Below are 21,429 nucleotides of genomic sequence, written 5' to 3' on the forward strand. Positions count from 1 at the left end.
ACCAGAATTTAGATCTCATTAAAAAAATAGAGCCAACTGGGCTCTTGAAGGGAATTCTGATTCTTGCTTGATGTTAAGACCACTGGAGATGTTGTTTCAGGACATAGCTCATCTCTCATCAATAACAGTGGAGATATCCATTAATTTTCTGTTCAGAGAGAAGAAAACATTCTCCCTCTTCTACTAGCTAAAATAAAGTGAGAATAAGTGTCTACATCCAGTAGGGTGCTGTACATGGCAGCTTTTGAATACAAGGGAAGTAAGTACCTTTAGTAGGAACCTTTGGAGAAAATGACAAGATAATATGACATTCAAGAACCACTATGAGAACAAGTTTTTATTTCCATCATTGCCTGTTTTTTTCCAGAGAAGTTTTGGAAATCTTTTAAAGTTTTGAAATCTTACATTTGAGCTTGTTTTTTCGTTTCATGTAAGATTACTTTGAAGTGTATTAGAGTGCCTGTAGAACATGCTGAATTTCTATAAATACCTCTGTCTTCTGTTGTGTTAACCATGTTGAACATCTATTTATGACTAAAGGTGGGCAGCCAAAGAATTGAACCTTCATGTACGATTAAGACACATTAAAGATCTCTTAAATGGTGTTCTGAGTATGTCAGAAAGACATTGTGTTAGTGATGTGCATTAACTTGCTGGAACTTACATTTACATTAAAAAGCCTTTTATTTATTAGCCATGCTAATTTCTCCATCACTTAGAATTAAAGTCCTTGTGATTGATTTTCTCCTTGCAATTAATTTATCAGCCTTTTGATGTTTTTTTGTGGCCATTGTCACAGTTGTCTAATCTGTTAAATGTTTCTTTATTTTGAAGTTTATAGGCTGTGACATGTTTATGTCTTATCATACATAAAATTTGATATACCCAATAAAAATATTTTTCCCTGTATTCAGGGAATTACTGGAATTTTCCAGTACATAAAAAGATAAAGAATGCTTTAGAAACAAAAATATGAGTATGCATAATTTTTGAAGTTCTTCTATTGATTTTTTTTTTCTTTCTGGAAATATAGCTTTAATATTGCATGTTTGAAAGTTCTGGTAGTGCTAATTTTGTGCACGTCAAAATTCTGAGCAGAAGTGAATGCATTTTGGGTATTCAAAGCAAATTTAGGATAAGATTTTTGAGGAGTAATTGCTTTCATTGTTTCCAAACTAACGAAGAGGAAGAATCATTGAAAATAAGATTAGTAACTTTATCTCTGCATTTAGATGTAGAACTGGCCTTGGTTAGCAAGTCATAAAAATGTGCTAGAAGCAATACAGATAGGTTGAAAGTGTTTGTCAGACAACAAGGAATGATGGGCTGTTATGAAAATACAGGCAAAACCATTCAGACTCATGGTTCCCAGGAAAAACTTCTGATTAGAATGTGTATTTGTTGTGTAATAAACAGTGAGGGAAAATCTATATGGTGTGTATGTAGCTGACTAATATATATGATTGAGTAAGAGAATAATGTATGTTGAATAAGGTGGAGATATTTTTCTTAGAGAATGCCTTCATGAGAGAATAGTAAATTAGTTTCATATTGATTTAATCTGAACAAGCAAGAATTGTCTTATTTGTTATAATAAGTAAGTAAGGATAAGCTTGAATGCCTTTACAAAGGAACTGGATATTCTTCAGTAAATTGGACTCATTCTTTGATATGCATTAATGTAATTTCTTCATATTGGAGGTAGTTTGAAATCTTAATTGGAGAAGTGTTAAATCATTTGGATGCTAGTTTTTTGTTTTTCTAAAATGGAACATTAGTGTTCCATTTTTTCGAACTGGGTAGGATCTGAATTTTAAAAATACTCTAGAGAGGTAATACACACTGAAATCTACAAAAACCTGTACTTCACCAGTATTTTAAGTGGGAAAATAAGTATTTGTTGCTTCCTCCTCCCCCCCCCCCCTTATTTTTGGGAGAACTACTGTTTCAGCATAAAGCTGTAGATTATATTGGTGACTAATGACACTGAAAATGGGCAATCAAACTGATTACCTAATGAGCAGCATACTTGTCTGAAATATGTGACTGTCTGGTCATTTATTAAATGATGTGCAGGGGTGGGGTTTAATGCAAGTCTAACATTGCAATAAACAGTTACTTTTTCAATTTGCTGATGAGCAATAAACTCTGAAACTTGAAAGCTGAAAATTTGCTGGAGTTTTCAGTAGGAGGTACATGAGTGTTTGTATTGCAGTACAGAGGTAATCAGCAGACTTGTATTAATACAGGGTCAGCATACTCTGCCAGTGGGTGATGAAGTCCTGTTTGTTTTTACCTGGAGATCTGACCAGTGAAGCCTTGTCTTCTTCCAAAACTCCTCTAGTACCTGTAGGCAGTGCATGGGAAACAAACTCTTGTCATGCACTTGGATTAAGTTGCTGGGTAAATGATTTGTAGAGTACATCTGTTGTAGGATAAGTTGTTTACATTCTAATTACTGAAGATGAAGTTTGAAGTCTTTGTGTGGGAACTGTAAACCACAGAGATTGCTTCGCAGGAATGCAGTGAGCTAGTCTCTTTCAAAAATGTGTTAAAGATAACATTTTCTTGAAGTGCGATTAGAACTATTTTTGCGAGTGGAGAGTTCTAGTCACAGACCTTATTACTCTCATAGTTCTTTAAAAATGCTATGAAAAAGTAATGTCTATATTTGAAATTACAATTTGGTATCTATTAGTAAACGAATGCAGAACTATACTGTGAAGTTTCTGGTTGTGTTTTCTCCGTAAATTTACATGCATGTTGTGAATGCTAGTGTACAATTTTTTTAATAAGTTAGAGATTTCCTATTTATTATTTGACAGTGCTATGTACAAACTATAGACATATTCATGGTGATTTTCACCATGGCAGATTTCCAGTCTGCTGCTGTTTGGGGACAGTGTATTTACCACTACTTTATCATCCTTTCATTATCATGTCTTTGATAAATTCTAAAGTGGATAATTTGTTCCTCTCAGAGGACTGCAAATAATTCCCTTAGCAATCTGTAAGCAGAGAGTAATTCAGTTCAGCAGTTCCTGTGATATCTTTTTTATAAAATTTTTAATAGTAATTGATAGCACAGCAAGGTTGTCATATGCAAGTTGTGCAGAAATAAGAACGATCTTTGGACAATTTAGGGTGAGATTTCTGTACACTAGCATCAGATTTCTTAATTTTTACTGCTTCTGATAGGAGGGATTGGAATATTGTCAGTGAAGTTTACACAGTATCCCAAAGTTACTTGAAGAGCATTTTCATTTTATCCAGGGCGCCTTTTTTTTTTTTAATCAGATGTATTTTCATTCGTCTTCCCTTTCAGCACTGAATCTTAATAATCCTGAAATTGTGAAAGTGAATGGTATTGAAGAAAGACAGGCAAGTTTAAGGCAACTTTATAATGAGTGCATCAGTGAGATGAATTATTTCAATACAGTTCCATTTTTTCATTATCATTAGCTGTGTTCTTCACCATTTTTTTTCTGTTAGGCTGTTGTGTCCTTTTGCTAGGTTATTTTCTGTGGTGTAAACCAAGTGGAAAGTATTAAGAGTGTCCTGTGTGAATTAAATCTTATTTAAAATTAGCTTTCCACTAGCAAGTACTGGAAGTGTTCATTAGCTCACTCTGCTTTATTTTAAAAGAAAATGGGAGAAAATGAGATTTTTTTTAAATGCAATTATGTTATACAAGAATGTGTGAGATTAAGGAGGCGAGTGATACCTTTATTCTCTAAATTTTTGTAGTAGTACATGGATGCAGAATAATTTCTTGTATTTTATATCTTGTGAGAACAAGAAATAAATGAGAGAGATTTTATGAGCTAGGTTTTGATAGAAATCCTTGTGAGTTGATTATTTTTTAATTTGAAAGTGCCTTATCTGAATGCAAATATGTAGCATTCTGTTTCAGAGAATCATTGAAATTGTCCTTGCTAGAATGTATGCCTAGTCACAATTTCATTTTTTTAGTCTATTTCTAGGTGTGCCTTGTCTGCTTGGGTTTTTTGTGTTTGGTGGTTGGTGGTAATTTTTAGCTGTTAGGTGCCTAACAGTGTTTATTACCCAGTGCCCTTAAAAGACTGTCTAGGCTGCATTTGGGTGGAGAAAGTTGCTACTGGAGCCAGAGGTGTTTTCTGTCAGCTGGAACTCATGACCACAGATCACTTATTTGTCAGCCCTTTTTGGTTAGTGCACGTGGAACGTGACATGGGGCTATAACTAGAGACAGGAATGTAGACTTTGCTGTATTGATTCAAATCACTGTCAGCAGACCTCTACATTTTCATTTTTGATTCTCTTCTCTTATCCCACATTCACTGAAATAAATATATTTACAGGCATTTTTGACACTGATTCTGCCGTCTTTATTAAAATTTAGAATGCATCGATCCAGATGTAAGAAAGATATGTTGTCTCCCTCGTCATAGTTTTGAAACATACTGAGCACATCAAGAGAGCAAACAAGTTCTTTATTTCCTGACAAATATTAAGGAAAAGTCACTGAATCATCTGTCCTAGTTATGTTGACAGAGGCAGAGAACTTTCTCTTATGAGATCATTGTCAGCTTTGTGTTATATAGTACCTGCTGCTCTCGCCTACTAATGTCAGTGTGATGAGCTGATTGTTATGGCAGTGAATAGATGAAAATCCTCTGAAAGGAAGATCTGAAATGAAATGAATTAATGGAGTTACCTCATGTTCTTGTGCTTCATCCCACAGTCATGTTAAGAGCTCTGGCCATCATTAATGACAGTTTTTTGACCATGCTTTGAAATGATTCTTACAGCAGTGCTTCAGGCTAATGTTACCTCAGAGTCTTTGGAATCGAAAATGTTTCAAGGTACAACTGTTTTCTCTTTTAACAATCTGCTTCTGAAAAGACTGCTCAGTGTGGCAGTTGCAAAGCACTTTGTTCCCCACATACTAGTAAATCACTTCCTTGCAACTTCATCTTCCTGTGCAAAATGTAGTATGTTGAGTGGTAGAAAATGTCAGTCTTTCATAGTTTTCCTGCCAGGTCATCTGAACTTTGCATGATCTTAAGCCCTCTGTGTTCAAGACTAACCTGGCTGTTTTAACCAGGAAGAATTTCACCTGTCTGCTTCATTGTGAAGACCAGGAACACACAGCTGCCCTTGGTGATAATACTGGCTTATGCTGCCTTAAAATTACTGAAAATATGGCCTGCCTTCTTTTACCAGGTATAGACATCCTCAAATGTATGCAGGTCTGCTGCCTCTACAGGATATGTCCATTTTTGTTTTCTTTCTTCTTGTGGCTTAGACAAAATACGGTCTGTACAGAGAAATGATACTTGGAAGAATGGTCACTGTAGTGAGCAGAATGGATCCCTTAGTTGCATATGATTTAGAGACTGCTGTCAGAAGCCATCAAGTCAGCATTCAAAAAAGCAGTTGCCTCTTTTTTCTGCTCACCTATCATGCTGGAGGGAGCAGTCACGTTTTCTGCTAGTTAGAGCCTCTGACTAACCCATCAAGGAGATGCAAGGAGTACCCTTTGGTCTTCAAAATTGCTTTCTTCCTATTTTGTCTTTGTTGTGAACATTTGAAGTGTTCCTTTATTTTTTGTGCCAACTTCTGACATGTTAGTAGTGTATTTTCTTCTCCCCTTCCATCTCTCTTGAGATTTTTGATGCTTTTCAGAACTCTGTAGTTAATCTCAGCCTTGTGTTTTATGTTAGATTTAAGATGCAATGCCAAGTGCTTCCTAGAGACCGTGGTATTTTAACTGTAGATACGAAACACACATTCCAGCCAGAAGCAGCTGACCTATTGTTTAGACAAATCCATTTCACAAACCTTTCAAATCCATTCACGGTAGAGAAGTAAAAGAGACAATAAACTTGAAATAATTTTCTAAACCACTGTGCATGTTACATTCATCTCTATAGCAACTACATAAATAGATCTATCCTGGAAATTAATTTGAGGATATTTTTAATGTCTCTTTAAATTCAGGTTTCTGATTGAAGCTTGAATTAGCGTATTTTCTTCATCCCCTTAACTTGCGGGATGCTGTTGGTTGTTAAATTGAACTGTCTTTTGAATGTGATAAGTGAATACATTGTATGATATTTTTAATATACATGATAGAATTGGAAAGATCTCTGTGAGCAGATAACTCCTGCTAGTGCTGATGGCACAGTGATAAAATGTCTGCACATTTGCCGTCTGGCATATCAGTCAGCTCTTTTGGGGACCCTGTAGCTGGTAGTGAATCTGTTCTTCCCTCACCACTTTTCTCTTGAGCATGAGGAATGAGATTGTGCCTTCCTTTTGGCTGCATTTATATCCAGGAGATCTTCAGAAGCCAAATTTTACAAAAATTAATCAAGAGTCATCTTTTTAATCTCACTTAACGTGCATCAGCTTGTAGTAAAAGGATATTTGTAGGGATGCAAATGTAGGGCATTCGTCTAAGCAAATGGATTTTAAATAAAAGAAAATATGTATTGTACATGAAAAAAAAAAATCTGATTTATTTTATAATTTCTGTCCAGAGGCAGAAATAGTAGTGGTCAAAAAAACCTGAGCTGCAAAAACTAATATTTTAGTGTGTCCTTAATAAATCCTGTTGAGATTTGTAGTTTATATAAAGTTTACCTTTCTGGTGGGGGAGAGGAGAAGGGTAGGGGAGATGTGTGCTTCAACCAGGCATTGACAAGTGGTTTAGGCTTCAATTGAGATTTTCCATATAATGCTTATGATGTGAGGAAGTGGGGAGTTAGGAAATCTGACTCTAATATTTTCTGGCACTGTGATATGAGGAACAATAATCCATCTGATTATAGGGAGAATTTGTAACACACCATAGAATTCTGATTTCTATTAGATTTATACATAAAAACTGTGTTGTGCATGGAGTCTTGCTGTGCTGACTTGAATCACAGCTGGTCACAGGTTAATACCTATGGTTTCACTGCTGCACCGGCAGAGTAATGATATACAGCAGGTTTAGTTTTGGCTCAGTATTGAAAACAAGAATGCTGAGGAGTTATCTCTGTCAAATTCTGTTGCTTTTACGCTGAGTTGGTGCCCAGGGCACCTTTATAAACATGTCTATAAAATATTTTTTATGAAAGAATCCATTGAAGTCAGAGGATTGGAAGGTTGTGGCAAAGAAGAAGAAAAATAATTCATACCAGTGACAAAAGTAGCTTGTGTTTCAGAAATGAAACAGTTTTTTTTTCATGGAGATAGCTTGTAAGATTGATATTGCTGGGCTTGCTTTCTTACTGCATGTTTGCTTACATGCCACTGAAGAACAAGTTCTTTATATTTTTAAGGGTAAAAAATCTTGCTGTCTTAGAACCTGTAAAAAGTTACCCAATGATATTTTGCTATTTTTATATTTGTGTAACTTTAATCATAGTTATTGAATTTATAGCGCATTTGTAGGTCTAAGAAATGGGATTGGTTTTGTCAGATAACTAATCTATAAGTGTGTTCAATGACAGCATCCTAACTACTGGCCTTTCTTTCCCTGCTTCTTAAACAGGTTTTTCAAATACATACTGCATTGCTAAATTATTTTTCTAGATAATTTGTATCTTAATACAAAGGATATATATCTGTTTCAACAGAAATTATCTATTGTATTTTATTATCTATTATATTTTTTCCCATCTTTATTTATTTGTAGTCATGAAATGCAATTTGTCACTCTGCAGGCTATGTTTACAAAAGATATTCTAGTAAAATTTGACAAAAACAGATTTCCCCTCCTTCTTCATTTATCTGTTGGATTTAAGGTTATCGTATTTCTTTTTTTTGCTTCAACAAAAAGAAAAATAAGTAGGCTGCACATCAGGTACAATTATAAAACGATTGGTTCAATTAGTTTTGCTTCCTTCTTCTTCTTTGGGATGAATATTTGATTCTGTTCAGCATTATCATCAATGCTGATTTTGACAACCACACAAATTTACAAAGGATTAATTTTTGGCATTGTTAACCTGTTATTGAAATACTTGTGAGGATTTATTACATGATACTTTAAGCTCTCTCTTTCATCACATTGTTAGATAGCAAGTGTGCTTCAGACCTAGTTGAGGTGGGCATGTTTTGAAGAAGTTCAATTCAGACAAAGCAAATGCAAAACATCAATCGTTTTTTGGATGAAAAATATTGTTTGTTATTTAGAGGACTGTGTACGTTCTTGATGCCAATCCAGAAAGTTATGTAAGATTGTGTTTTTCCTTTTTGCTTATAGGTGATAAATCCAATGGGATGGGACGCATTTGGTTTGCCAGCAGAAAATGCTGCTGTTGAACATGGGCTTCACCCTGCAAGCTGGACACAAAGGTAGTTTTTAATGAATTTAAGTAATACATTTCTGCTATGAATATCTGTACTGTGGCCACCATAAACCAACGAAACAGAGCAAAAACAGCGTAGAAGAGATGGTACAGAAAGAACCAGGGTTGTTTGCCAGTATTTTATGGAACTGTGCAGATGATTCAGTTTTGAGAAACAAATGTATCAGGATGATTTTCAAGTTTTCATCTGAATTACTTTTAACTTGTAAAAAGGTAGAATATTAAAAGTGACGTTTATCAAACACCTAAATCAGTGAATAAGACATAGATCGGGATTTCATTATGGTGAGTTAAATCTTAGCATAGAATACACTTTTGAAAATTATAAGCTACATGGTTAGGTGTAGTAGCAGTTTTCAGTACCGTGCAAAAGAGAAAGAAGATTTTTCATTTGAGACTGGGTCTTGAAAGGTGATAAGCAGCTATTAATACCGCTGATTTCTGTGAAAATGTTGAGCTTCAGACCACAGAGCAGGGTGTTGTGTTCCCCTAATATTCTTTAAAGACAGTAGAAAGATATAAAAGTAACCATTTTCTGTAAATGACTCACAAACCCAGTCTTTTTAAGTGAAGCTGTTTGTTGTGCTCCAGGTGCAGTAATCTAGCTGTGGTATCTTTTTGGACCTTGATTCATTTCCTTCTTTGATAATGCTGTTTAAGTTTTTTTCATGCTTCTGGTCCCATATTAAGATACTTGAAACTTTTCCGGCTAAAATATGATGGTAACTGATTTAATTTAGGGAGAATGCATGAATGCATTGCGCACAAATTCTGAATTATTTGTGCTCATTTTTAAAAATTTCCTATGTGTATGAGTTAGATGGGAATATGCATAAGAACAAGTTACCATTGACACACCAAACCCTGGTTTTGTTCTTCTGAGAGTCTGAAACATCACTGTGTTGTGGGCTATCAGTTATACTGTAGCATGGTCAGTAAATTGATGATTTTTGTCTTCCTTCAGTTAATCTACTGAAGCTCAACTGTAAAACAGACCTACATATCTATTTTATCTGAGTGCCTCATTTTTAACTCGTTTATCTTGATGGAACCTGCACCAGATAGAGGATTACTGTGATCCTTAGCTACGTGAGAAATGAGGCACAAAGAAGCAGAGGTTGTAATTTTGAGACAACGAGACCTACATTAAGTACTTGTTAGTACAAAAGGGTCAGTGTTTTCCTCTCCTCTCTATTAAGTGGTCCATCCTCACCTGTTATACTAGCTGTGGCACTTGGTAGGACATCTGACTCAGAAGAAAGCTGTTCTGCCATCTGAGTTGAATTGGCTGAACAGAAAAGCAGAGTGTGTGGGGAAGAGAGGCTGTAAAACAAAGTGCCCTATCAGCTCAGCCTGTCTCATTTGTCATATCAAAAAGTGTGTGGAAGGGCACAGCCTGGACTGATTTTCTTCTGCTACTTTTTGTGCCTTTCTTTTTTTCTCTGTTCTTGTAAATAGGTGCATGTTGTTCCATACACTTAAAGCAGTTCAGCTAGTAGTTACAAGTACAAGATGTTGTATACTGGAAGAAAATTTTGCTTTGGAAATTTCCTTTCTACTGAAAAGAGTGATTGCTTGGTTTTAAGGGTTACATAATAAAATTATAACAACAAGCTGAGACAAATTAGCACATCACAGAGAGTGATTATAACAACCAAAAAGGAAAATTATTTACCTATTATTTTTATTATATTAAGGGAGGCAGTTTAAAATCTGTCTCCTGTTTTCATCACTGTCCCTCTCTTGAATGTTCCTTATGCCTGCGGCGGGAACTGAATGAGAAGCTTTGATGGTGTGATAGCAATCTGTTATATTTTAGTCGTCCCTGGAGCAGAGCCAGCCACCCATGTAAAAGGGGGCACACTGTAAGCATTTCAACTGAATTGGTTTAGGAATGAACAACCAAATTTCAGAGCATCATAGTTTTCTGAAGAGGTGGTTTTAAAAGAGCTCCAATTGACTGTTACTTCTTAAGTTCTCAAAGTTAGGGATAAGAACATAAACCAAATTTAAAACAGTTACTTATATGAAATACACAGAAAGGTTTGTTAGTAAGAGTTAGTATAGTGGCAGAAGCTTTCTGAAAATGCACTGAAGTTTGAATATTTTATTTTTTTTATTCATACAGTTCATTTTGAGTGGGAATTTAATATAAGCAGTACTACTGAAAGTATGTTTTCTCCCAGTGGAGACTGTGAGTCCGTAAGAGGATTTCCTGGTATAGCCATACTGCTATGACCCTGCCTGCCGGCCTGTTCTTGTGTAACTGAAACTGTTAATACAGAATACTCGTGTTACTCAGTTATTCAGCAGTGCAAGTTTGTTCTGGATCAGTATTAAATGCTTGATTTCATGACTGTCAAATTAGCCAATGTGGAAGGATAGACGATCCTGTATCTGACATGATGCATTTCAGTAGGAAGTTAGAAGTCTATAAGAAATTTTAAGCAATTTTGAAGTATGTGAATGGATTCACACTGTGTCACTAGCTGATATTGTGTAGTTGTATTTTAGTAAGCTGGTTTTAGTATGTTTTCAAACTAAAGCCTCACTGCGTATTCTGGTGCATCTCATTTCACATTCCAAATATAATCATTTGGGGGCAAAGTGTAGCCCTACAGTTTCACAGTTGCCTTAAGTTTATCCATGGCTGTGCTGCCATCAGCAGTTTGGGGGTTCCTTGTCACCTCTCAAGATACATGTTCCCACCACCTACTTTGTTTTGGCCCAGCTGTTTTTGCAGGCACAGTATTGGTGTGATCAGCCTGTTGATCAGAGGGAAGCACAAACACTGGTGGATAGGGCGTGGAGAACATTTTGTAGGGCATGTCTTTCGCTGAATGAGTATGGTGATTCAACTCATCCTATAGCCACAGGATCACCAGAGCCAAAGCAAAATACAGCCAGGATAGCACTGCCAGAACATGCCAGGATTAAGCTGATAGTGGAAGTACATCCTTGTGCATTGTGAAGATTTCAGCGTGCCCTTTGTCTCAACTGCAGAGAAAGAGAATTAAAAATAATGAGAAATGATGCATCAGGAACATTTCCCTCAAACTGCAGTGCCATATTTGCTTTTCAGTTATGCTTAAATCAAGAGAAGAAAAATCATTGTTTTGTACACACAGCTGTTAAAATGGAACCAGAATACACTTGGGACTTTGAAAAGAACTACTTAAAATTAATATTCTGACTCTTCCTTGAGCTTCATTGTTAGTAAGATAATAGTGTTCAGAGATAAGCTAGTGCTTTTAATTTCTCAGAACTTTATAAACATCTGATTTTAAATATGATGTTATGATAGAAATATTTTTAAGTTATTAAATTTTTTTACTTTTTATTTTGCAGTAATATTCAGCACATGAGGGAACAGTTTGATGCACTAGGTCTGTCTTTTACATGGGAAAGGGTAAGATTTTCTTTTTCTAAGGGTTGCTGGTTTGTTGTATGATGGAACATTGAAAAACATGGAATTTGACCATATTATTTATGGCAATATAGAAGTGACCAGTTTAAGCTGTTAAACTGTAAAATTACACTTGATAGAAGTGGGAAATTGAGCTGCTCTCAAGCTTCTTATCAAACTTCTTTTACTTTTGACATACTGACATCATCTGATAATCAAAGTAGTACTTTTCTGCGTTAGAAGTTAGGCGGTAATCTAAATATATATTTATGAAGCAGCATGCCTTTCTGTTAAGGTATATATGTTTTGAGGAGTGCTTTTTTCAGTGTGTACGTTTTTATAATATACTCAAGAGTTTAAAGCTAGTAGCTTTAAATGGTGGTTCGGTTATGTCATTCTACATTTGAAGCATTAGTCTGCGCTTTTGTAGGTGTTTCATATCATAACCATTTTGGAAAACAGAAATTTTAGTTAAAACACTAATGTTGAAGAATCAGGTGTTCACCTTAAAAACCTTAGCAACATGATCAGACATAAGCAAATGTCATTTTCAAGATAAAAAAGAAATTAATTTTTGAAGCAATTGTGAAGTTATTGCATTTACCAGTGAATCAAAGTCAGTCACTACCTTTGTATTCTCAGCAATAACCACTGCTTATCATCTTAATATGATTCTGAATAGAGTGATGGAGATGCTGATCTTGGACTTTTATAGCAATATTGTAGACCTGAAAAGGAAAAAGATTAGTTTTCTGGCAATCTGAGACCTACCATCTGTTTTCTTTTATCTTGAAGGTGATTTTGTTTATTTGTATGCCCATGTTTCGTCATATATTGCAAGATTTTCAGTACAAGCCATTTTAGTAGGATTTTCATTTCCTTGATAGTCAGAAATTTGCTCTGAAAATAAGAAGTTTGTTTTGGAAGTCATACTGCACACATTCCTGACAGTTGTTTTCTTATATTTAAAACTGTTAGTATCTCAGAGATTTTGTGTGTGTGATACAGCAGTACTTAAAAACAGTGAAAACATATGTGTAGGCTGTATTATAGATCGTACCAGAGTTGAACGTTGCAGAGTGCCTTTCAAGAAAATTGTGAAAATGCATGTCTGTGTATGGAATTTGTTTAACCCTTCCCTTCTGCAGAAGAGAAGAACTGGCAGTACTGAAAACCGTGGCAGGAAGTACAGAGGAAAGCAATTTCTTATCTCTGTGCATGTTCTTGGAGGCTTACTTTCACTTTCCTAGTAAATTGTGTTTTGGTTAATGAACTTTCAGAAGCGTCTGAATACTTGTGGAAAGGGCTTTGATGCTGGACAAGTTAATTTGAACGCTTGTGCAATTAAAAGAATTTAGAATTCTCTAGTGACACATTGCTTGTGGTTTTGAAAGGTAAGGTTTTAAAACAGCTGAAAAGTTTTCTTGAAACACAATGGATTTGGGAGTTTTCACTCCTTAGCTTATTAGATAAGTTTTATTTTGCCTAAAAAGCCTGCCTTATTAACTGGAGTAAGAGTGACCTGAATAGTAACCATTAGAAATACATGTGTTTATTCACTGCAAAAACTGTGTGATGCCTGACGTATAGCTTGATTACGTGATCTCCAAGTGCACAAGTGTTTGAGGTAGCTGTGAAAGAACTACCTTTGGAAGCAGAACGGCTAAGGTGTGGCAGAGTGATAAAGCCTGGCTCTCTGCAAGGCTAATTAGGCTGGGCAGAGCATTTTACTGCCTCAGCCCCGCTGCTTCTGGGCTAGCTCAAACATCTTTGCACAGCAATGCACTGAGCTGTGCAGGTACTTATCTTAAATGTGAGCTCTTTGAGGTAAGAAATATATATTTTTTTTTATTATTCGGTACTTGTATGGCACTAAATCAGTGTCTTACAGAATACTGTGACAATGCAAATAAACCCACTACTGTTTGTGACTATGAAAAATACAAGAAAAACACTTTTTATATGGGTTAGTCTAATTAACTAAGAATACTGTACAACACCACAGTTTGGTTTTAATTTAATTTCGTTGATGTAGATTGAATGTCTGGCTTCATTGTGCTACAGAATAGTACCTAGGAAATATACACTGGAGAGAACTCATTCCCCTGCCTTAAATCCCTATCGTAGTGTGAGGTGAATTGCCTTTTGGAAGCGTGAACCTTTTATGTTAACTGTCTCTGTCCTTTGTGGCCAGCTTAGAGTATATGCCTAGATGATGTGAAGGAAACTTAATAAATTTTACCGTTTTACAAATGTGAAGGGGAAGAAAAAGTATGAAAGTAATAAAAAGTACATTTTTAATACCTCATGCATATAGCTGCGCTGAAGAGCCTGCTGCTTATAAAGTCATGTCTGGTGTTTAAGAAAGTCCTATGCAGGAATATGAAGACTAGTTGTAGTTTTATTGCTTGATAAAATTATTATGAGTAAACCCTAGTGCACCCGGAATACTAGAAGTTTCCTTTTATTTATCTGGAGTTTTTTCATTATTCTGTCTGTCTTACATAAATGCAAAAGTATTTTTATGTTGTAGCAGTTAGTGAAATTCCTTAACCAATAAAGCAGCACAAATCAGGCATTAATAAAAGTTAATTAGATTATTTCAGAAAGCCAGTTTACAAAGACACTTGAAAATTATTCTCCTAAATAAAAAATGTAAGCAAACTAAAATGGTAATTAGATGCATAAAATTAGCTCTGTAAGTACATTGCCTTAAAGTAGTTTTGAATACTAATAGTGGTCTGATATTTTTTCCCTGAAACATGTAGGTATTTTAAGAGCCCCAAGTAAAGGATGTTATATTTTTAAATGATTTTGAAAAGCGTTGTGGATTTGGGGAGAGATTTTTTTAAATTAATAAATAAGAAAGAGAACATTTCTGTTTTGAACATTTATGTTTGTCAGGTCTGGAGTTAAAAATGTGTAGTTTGAGGATGAATAGAAAGTCTCTGAAAAAAACGTTTTAAACACCTGGAATGCAAACCCAACATTGTGGTTATGTTTTGTTTTTAAGATAACACTAATTTGGGCATTCCTGGTGGTCAAATTTCTCCAAAATACCATCCTAGACAGCATAGTAAACTGCCTGCCTCTTCTTTTAAACATGATTTTCAGGGGAATTAGCCAATAATATTTTCAAAGATCCATACCATGAGCAGCAAGGGGTGGACAACGTGTAACATTTTTCCTTTCTTTTGCTCAGGAATGCATCAGACTGAATGCGCGTTCCCAGTGAGCCATCAGTTCACCACTGTATTATCAGCTGTAACTTTCCTCTAGAGGGTAGCTCGTACTGCCAACATTTTTTAGTCTTTTCAATTCAGGCGTGCCAAGTGACATAATTTTTTGCATAAGAGAAATGTTCTCCTTCTGCTCTGTACATTAAAAAAAGATTAAATCTTTGGTAGTTTATCTTTGTGAAGATATTTTTCTATTTAGTTTTGAAGTTGTCATTCTCTTGCACTGCCTGAGCATGCATTACACTGTAACAGTAGACAGAGCACTACCTATTAAATTTCCTCTTAATCCACATTTCACTGGTAATCAGTCACCCTACTTGTAATTAAATAAAAAAGGAAACCATTGATACAAGTCTACTTTTTTTTTTTGCAGGAAAGGTATTCATGCTCTAAAATGTAGGCACTGCATGACATTTGTATTTGTAACTAATAAAGCATAAAACTGAGGGCCTATGAAATACAGATATTCAAATGAATTTAGAAACGTAGTTTGATCTAGCTCTAAACCACTGAAAATCAAATCATTATGCTTCCATATGAGGTGATGCATGCCCTTTAATACCAAAATAGGCAAATGATAGATTATAGAGTAGTTTATCTTCCCAAATAGGTTTTGAAAACAATCCATACCAACTTTTTCTCCTCATCACCTTTTTAACAGGTATCAAGCACAACATGGTTATCTTCAGGATAGCGTAAGACTATGCTAGAAATAAAATTATTAGTCGTAAACTAGGAAATAACTTCTCTGTATTCTAGTTATAAGTTATTCACAAAGCCTGGTGGATCATACAACAAATAAACACTTTTGCACAGCCTATAAATGTTACTTTTATTTAAAAACAGTAGCCATGAAAGTAGCTTGAAGATGTAACCTTCTTAAAAAAACAAATAAATAAAAAACACTTCTAGGTTCAGAGCTACATAATAGAAAGTGGTAAGCATGGAATAGATTTAGAACAAATGATGATTTATAAAAAAAGGCACCTGAAAATTACTTTTTTTTTAATAATGACCAAAAACTTCCATCCACTTTAAGGGTTTTTTTGTTCATCCAGGATTCTTTACTGTTGGTTTTCCCATATTTTTGGTAGCTGGATTTTTTTCTCAGACTTTTTAATAATGAACAGCTCCTTAACCTTAACATGAACCGGTTGCTTCCCAAGTGGCACTGCTGTCAAATCTAAATTGTAATACCACTATTTAGTCTCTGAATATTTACTTGCAAACATAAATAAGATATTAACCCCTCCATCATGCTATCTGTTAGGAACACATTGCTGTGCTGTGATAAAGGGATTAAGCAAGGTAGCTTTTGGTAAAGTTAGGGGTCTTTCACTTCCATACCTTGGCCAGGCCACTTTTAAAGGTGGATTTTTTTACCTGGTTTAATGAATTGTTTTGATGAATGAGTGTCATTCCTGCAGGAATAAGGAGGAGTGACAGTAACCAGTAGTAAAGTTGTGTTTTGGTGACTGGATCAGATACTCTTTGCCTAGCAAGCTGAGAAAAGGAAAATGGTTGGGAGGAAGAGGAAGATGCTTTCCCTCCCATTTTGTACTGACATGCTGGGGGGAGGGTTATCACTAAGTCTGTCACGGAGCACTGAAGGGCATATGCAGTGGACAGCTGAGCAGCATATTTCATATTTATAAAATAGATTCTTATTTTTAGCATACATTTTATCTTTGGAAAAAATACGCTAATATCTTGCTTATGTATACTCACTGAACTGCTTTATGATGTGGAGTTCTACATGTGTGCTGTTATGCTAGTGCTCAGTTCACAAATGAGAAGCGATAAAGTGATGGTTTTTGGCAGGGTGGAAGGGTTCCAACATGCTATTTTGCAAACTCTTTTATAAACCATTTGCTGTATTTCTGAGTTCAGTCAGTTCTGTTAATGCACTGCAAACCTTTGCTTTACTCATAAAGTATAAGTAGGAATGTTAACATTCGCCTTAATCTAAACATGATAGCAGCCTAATGGAAACTTTTTACCTTACATTATTTATTTAATCAAGATCAGTAACTGACATATATGGAAAGTTATTTTTCACCTTAAGTCTTAGTGTGCTAAATGGTAGGGAAAAAACCAAAACTCATTTTAATTTTAAGACAAAAGGTTGCTGGCTTGTCATCAGGAGCTCATTTCACTTGGTAGTGATGTAATTTGTCTTTCTCACTCAACTTCAAATGTTACTTCGAAACTTCAAGGTTATAAAGTTAAATGATGAGCTTGAGTGATCTTTTTGCAGCTTAGTGACCACACAGCAAATTTTCTTCAGTGATGCAGTCTGCTGCATTTCTTCCTAAATGTGTCAATTTAAAGGTTGCGAGAGAGCACCTACCTGGGATTCTGTTTCCAGGAGTTCCCTTGTATCCTGTAGCTCAAACTTGTGTAGCTTGTAGCTCAATCTAAACATGCTTCTTTAGATTGAGAAATGTCATCTCTTTTTGTTTTAATTAACACACATCTGCTGTTAAGGACCACAAGGACAAATCTCAGTCCATTTTACTACTTTTATTTGACGTCTCACTTCAGTTGTCTTCCCTGTTTGCCTTTTGCTGGCTCAATCTTAAATTATACCAAAAGGGATTGTCTCGGTTCTTTTGTGTTTCTGATATAACAGTGATGAAGCTCTGTTGCCTGTAGCAGCATCACATTGGCAGGAGAACTCCACTATGTGGAGAAATAGGGAAAAAAACCCCACATCATTAAATGGATGTTGTTTCGTTGGAGAGATGGAAATCAGACTTTTGTCAAGTGTTTTTTTCAGTGCAGAGTGTAGGGATTTAATCAAGCAACTAAGTTTTCACATGCTGTGCTGAACACTTGCCATTAAATGTCTCTGGTCTTGAAAGCCTCTTACACACACTTTTGAGGCACAGCTATTCAAAGGTCATGTTAATTGTTCAAAGCAACATTCCAGCACTAAAAGTTGTAGAAATAGAATAAAATTTGTATGCTAGCGTGTTTCAGATGTCATTTGAATAGCAGCTGATACTACTGATGTTGTGTGTAGTGGGAAGCTTAGGTGATGAGAAAGCCTGGGTGAGACATTTCTCATTTGGAACTATTTCAGGTAGTTGATAACTACATGCAAACAGAATAAATTTTATCAGTGGCTTGCTGTCAACTTTGGAACTCCAAAACCAAGAGAAGGTCTTGTTGATTTAAAGTTCAGTGTAGGAGTCATTTTCCACTTCAGTAAGTACAAATGTGGTCAAACAGAAAGTTTATAGAAATGTTTCTTTAAACAAGCCCAAGTTAAAGAAGAAAGCTGTCTAGGAGGGAGGTGTGATTTGTTTATCATTCCATATTTGTAATTGGAACTTAAAGACTAAGTTCCACAGTTGTTTTCACTTTGACCAAACTTTAAAATATGTGGGTGAAACTCTATGTGTATCCATCGTGCCCATAAAGCACTGTGTTTATGGAGAGAAAATTGAGAATCTATAATGATGTAATCCTGTAGTCATGTTTGCATATTGAGATGTTTATTTGAAATGCAGGGGTTTGATTTTTTAAGAAGAAACATTTAAAATATAGAACTTTTTAAGCAGGTGATAATTAGGATGTTTTTTAGAATTCACTAAAAAGTTATAAAATGTTTACAAGTTTTTAGAAAGCTACCCTTTGTGTTGTTACCTTCTATTCTCTTTACTCACATTCCTTTTTCTTATGTTGCCTTTTTTATTTTTATCTGTCTCTATTTCACTCTTAACTGTCTCTCGCATTTGTGACTTCTTGCATGACTCTGTCTTCTTCTCCACATATTAACCCAGAGCATTCTCCTTCCTGGAGCTGACCTTTTAAAATATTCGCTTATTTGACCTTTGATTGTGACATATCCTATGCAAGTCTTTCATCTTGAAGTTTAGAGTCTTACCCTGTATTCCTTCCTATCTGCCCTACGTGCTCTATCTGTCCACAGCCTCAGTTCCTCAGTGCTGTTCTGCTGTCCTTCTGTATCTCCTGCTTCGGTTGCAGGCTCCTCCGGTTTGATGGCTTCTCTGCAGCCAGCTCTCAGCTGCCTCTGAACAGTTTGTGACAGACTGTTCCTGCTTTTCATTGCTGAGCAACAGAGGAAAAAGCAACGCAGCTAAGATACAGTTCTACTTTCTTCTGCTTTTGCTGTTTCCCTGGTCAAGCAGCTACAGCAATTTCCATTCACTTTCTGTTCTTACCTTTATCAACATTGATTTCACAGGATTCTTACATCCCACATTAAGAGGGGAACTTTTCTTTGCACATCAGACCCACACAAAGCCCATGTTCTCTAGGCTTGTGTACATGTGAATATAACTCATTATAAACAGTACCCAAAATTGCATTTATGTTTTCTCTGTGACATATATTATACACCCCTGAGTTAATTTTCTAAGTTAAAAAACATAAGAAAATAGTAAAATCAGCTTCAGGAATTTTTATTTTATTTCATTTCTGCAGGAAATAACCACTTGCTTACCAGAGTACTACAAATGGACACAATATTTCTTTCTTAAGCTTTTTGAAGCTGGACTAGTGTATCAGAAAGAGGTAGGTACAAACTTCGACCTCTAATACTTTGCAGGTGCACTAATTCAAGTCAGTCATGTCAGTGGCACATTTCTGGATTGTCCATTCACATTCATTAAGTGGATACTTATTATTGTGCTCTATTGGTTTTAAATCACTTCAAAGTATTTTTTTTATATGACTGAATTTTATATATAGGTAAGTTCTAAATGTAATTAACTAACATGAATGGTTGTGTAGCAAGTATATATAGGTAAGTTCTAAATGTAGTTAACTAACATGAATGGTTGTGTAGCAAGTCAAATCGGAAATTTTTATTGTCAGTGATTTACATTGGAGTGCAGGATCAGAATATAGTTATATTAATTTAATTCATGGGTTTAATATAGAATTTTCTAGGTCTTAACTTTCCTTTCATTGAAACATATGAGATAGTGTTCTCATAAGGAGTCTGTTTAGCAGGAAGACTATTATGTTACTGTTATGCTGTCTCAGAACTGATAGGATTGGGTAGGATAGTTGGAGGTCATGTGCCTAACTGTCCAATTCCTAGACCCCATTTGTAATCTCCAAAATATTACAGATCTATTAGATGCTGTAAGACTATCACAGCTGTTTTTCTTAGAATACATTAAAAAAATGTTGATCCTTTAGTATTTTGTAAATAATATCTATCAGGCTATGTGAAAATGGAAGAGTTCTGTTAACTTCTTAAGGAGGAGGTAAAACAAAGAAGTTAAATGGGCTTTCCAAAGAATTCTCTGTATATCCAAGGCAGCGCAGTTCCAAAATACGTGAACAGTTGCACCTAAGCAAAGCTGCAATTTAGTGAATATTTCTAACTTAAAATGGAAAAAAAGATTTCTCTAATATGCTTTAGCATTTCATTTGTATTCTGTAGAAACCAGTAGGATATAATTAGGGGCGTAGTTTAATTATTCTCTGAACCCAGAGAAGGAGGTAGATAGCAAAAGGTAGCAGTTGGAATAGTGGGGTGTTACTGAACTACTTCTTCTGTTTCTATTGGCAAGATATATTCAGAGATCTTAAATGACAACCAGTAAATAGATTCAATATTTGATATATCCTCACAGAGTTTGGGAGCAGGGATGTTGTATTTTCTGTAATTATTTTCTTTGTTTGCAATAAAAAAATGAAAACCCTAGCTTTGTCATAACGAACAATCTGTAAATTTGTTTCCTTGACAAGTGATCCCAGCTGAAGGCTTGCTGCTTTGTTAGAAGCAGTGCCGATACACAAAATAAAGTTTGCATGCAGGCTCCCAGTACTGTGGGATCCTGGAGGTGTTTGGGTACCAGTGATTTGATCTGCTTCCCTCTTAAGAGTCAAGGTTCAATTTGAGGACTTAAATCAACATCTGTCTGCTTGTAGGGAATAAAATCTCTGGTGGATATAAACCAGTTGCTTTTTGGCAGGAAACAGATGGCGGAGAGAACCTATAACCCTGGATCCCTTAAGTCACATATACTTAAAGCATGCATTTATCCCATGTCTTCAGCCTACCTGCAATGTGTGTTAGGCAGTACTTCTCCACAGCTTGGTCTTCTGCCTTACAATTTCATTGTGGTTACAAGGAGATAATTCATAGGTTTACTGTGGTGATAAAAATAATACATGTGGAGTGGTAGTCTAGTTAATGGTCTGTTACAGGAGTATTTGTGTCTGGTCAGAAATTATCCTCGTAGGGACACAGAGGCTTGGTATGTCTGAGAGCTGGAATCAGTGAGAATTAACAATGTCTGCTGGGTGCTGCAGCATCCCTAAAAGACGTCTTTATCTACTGTAGCAAAATCCTCTCTCTCTTCTTCCTGCAATACTAATCTAGTCAACGTATTATAGAGGTTATCAACCTGGCCAGATGTGGGTGTCTAATTGCAGTTGAGATTAATTTCTGCCTAGA

At 35.5% G+C, this 21,429-nt stretch overlaps 1 protein-coding gene across 1 annotated transcript in view; it reads left to right on the plus strand.

Moving 5' to 3' along the window:
- The window catches only part of LARS2 (leucyl-tRNA synthetase 2, mitochondrial), a 90,182-nt gene that overhangs the window by 7,536 nt on the left and 61,217 nt on the right, over window positions 1–21,429 (plus strand). The window contains exons 4-6 of the mRNA XM_054058252.1: window positions 8,237–8,328; window positions 11,691–11,751; window positions 19,440–19,529. Of these exons, the coding sequence (XP_053914227.1) occupies window positions 8,237–8,328; window positions 11,691–11,751; window positions 19,440–19,529 (243 nt within the window). The remainder of the gene's footprint in view (window positions 1–8,236; window positions 8,329–11,690; window positions 11,752–19,439; window positions 19,530–21,429) is intronic.

The sequence above is a fragment of the Cuculus canorus genome, chromosome 2, assembly GCF_017976375.1.
Source record: "Cuculus canorus isolate bCucCan1 chromosome 2, bCucCan1.pri, whole genome shotgun sequence".
Classification (NCBI taxonomy): Eukaryota; Metazoa; Chordata; class Aves; order Cuculiformes; family Cuculidae; genus Cuculus; species Cuculus canorus.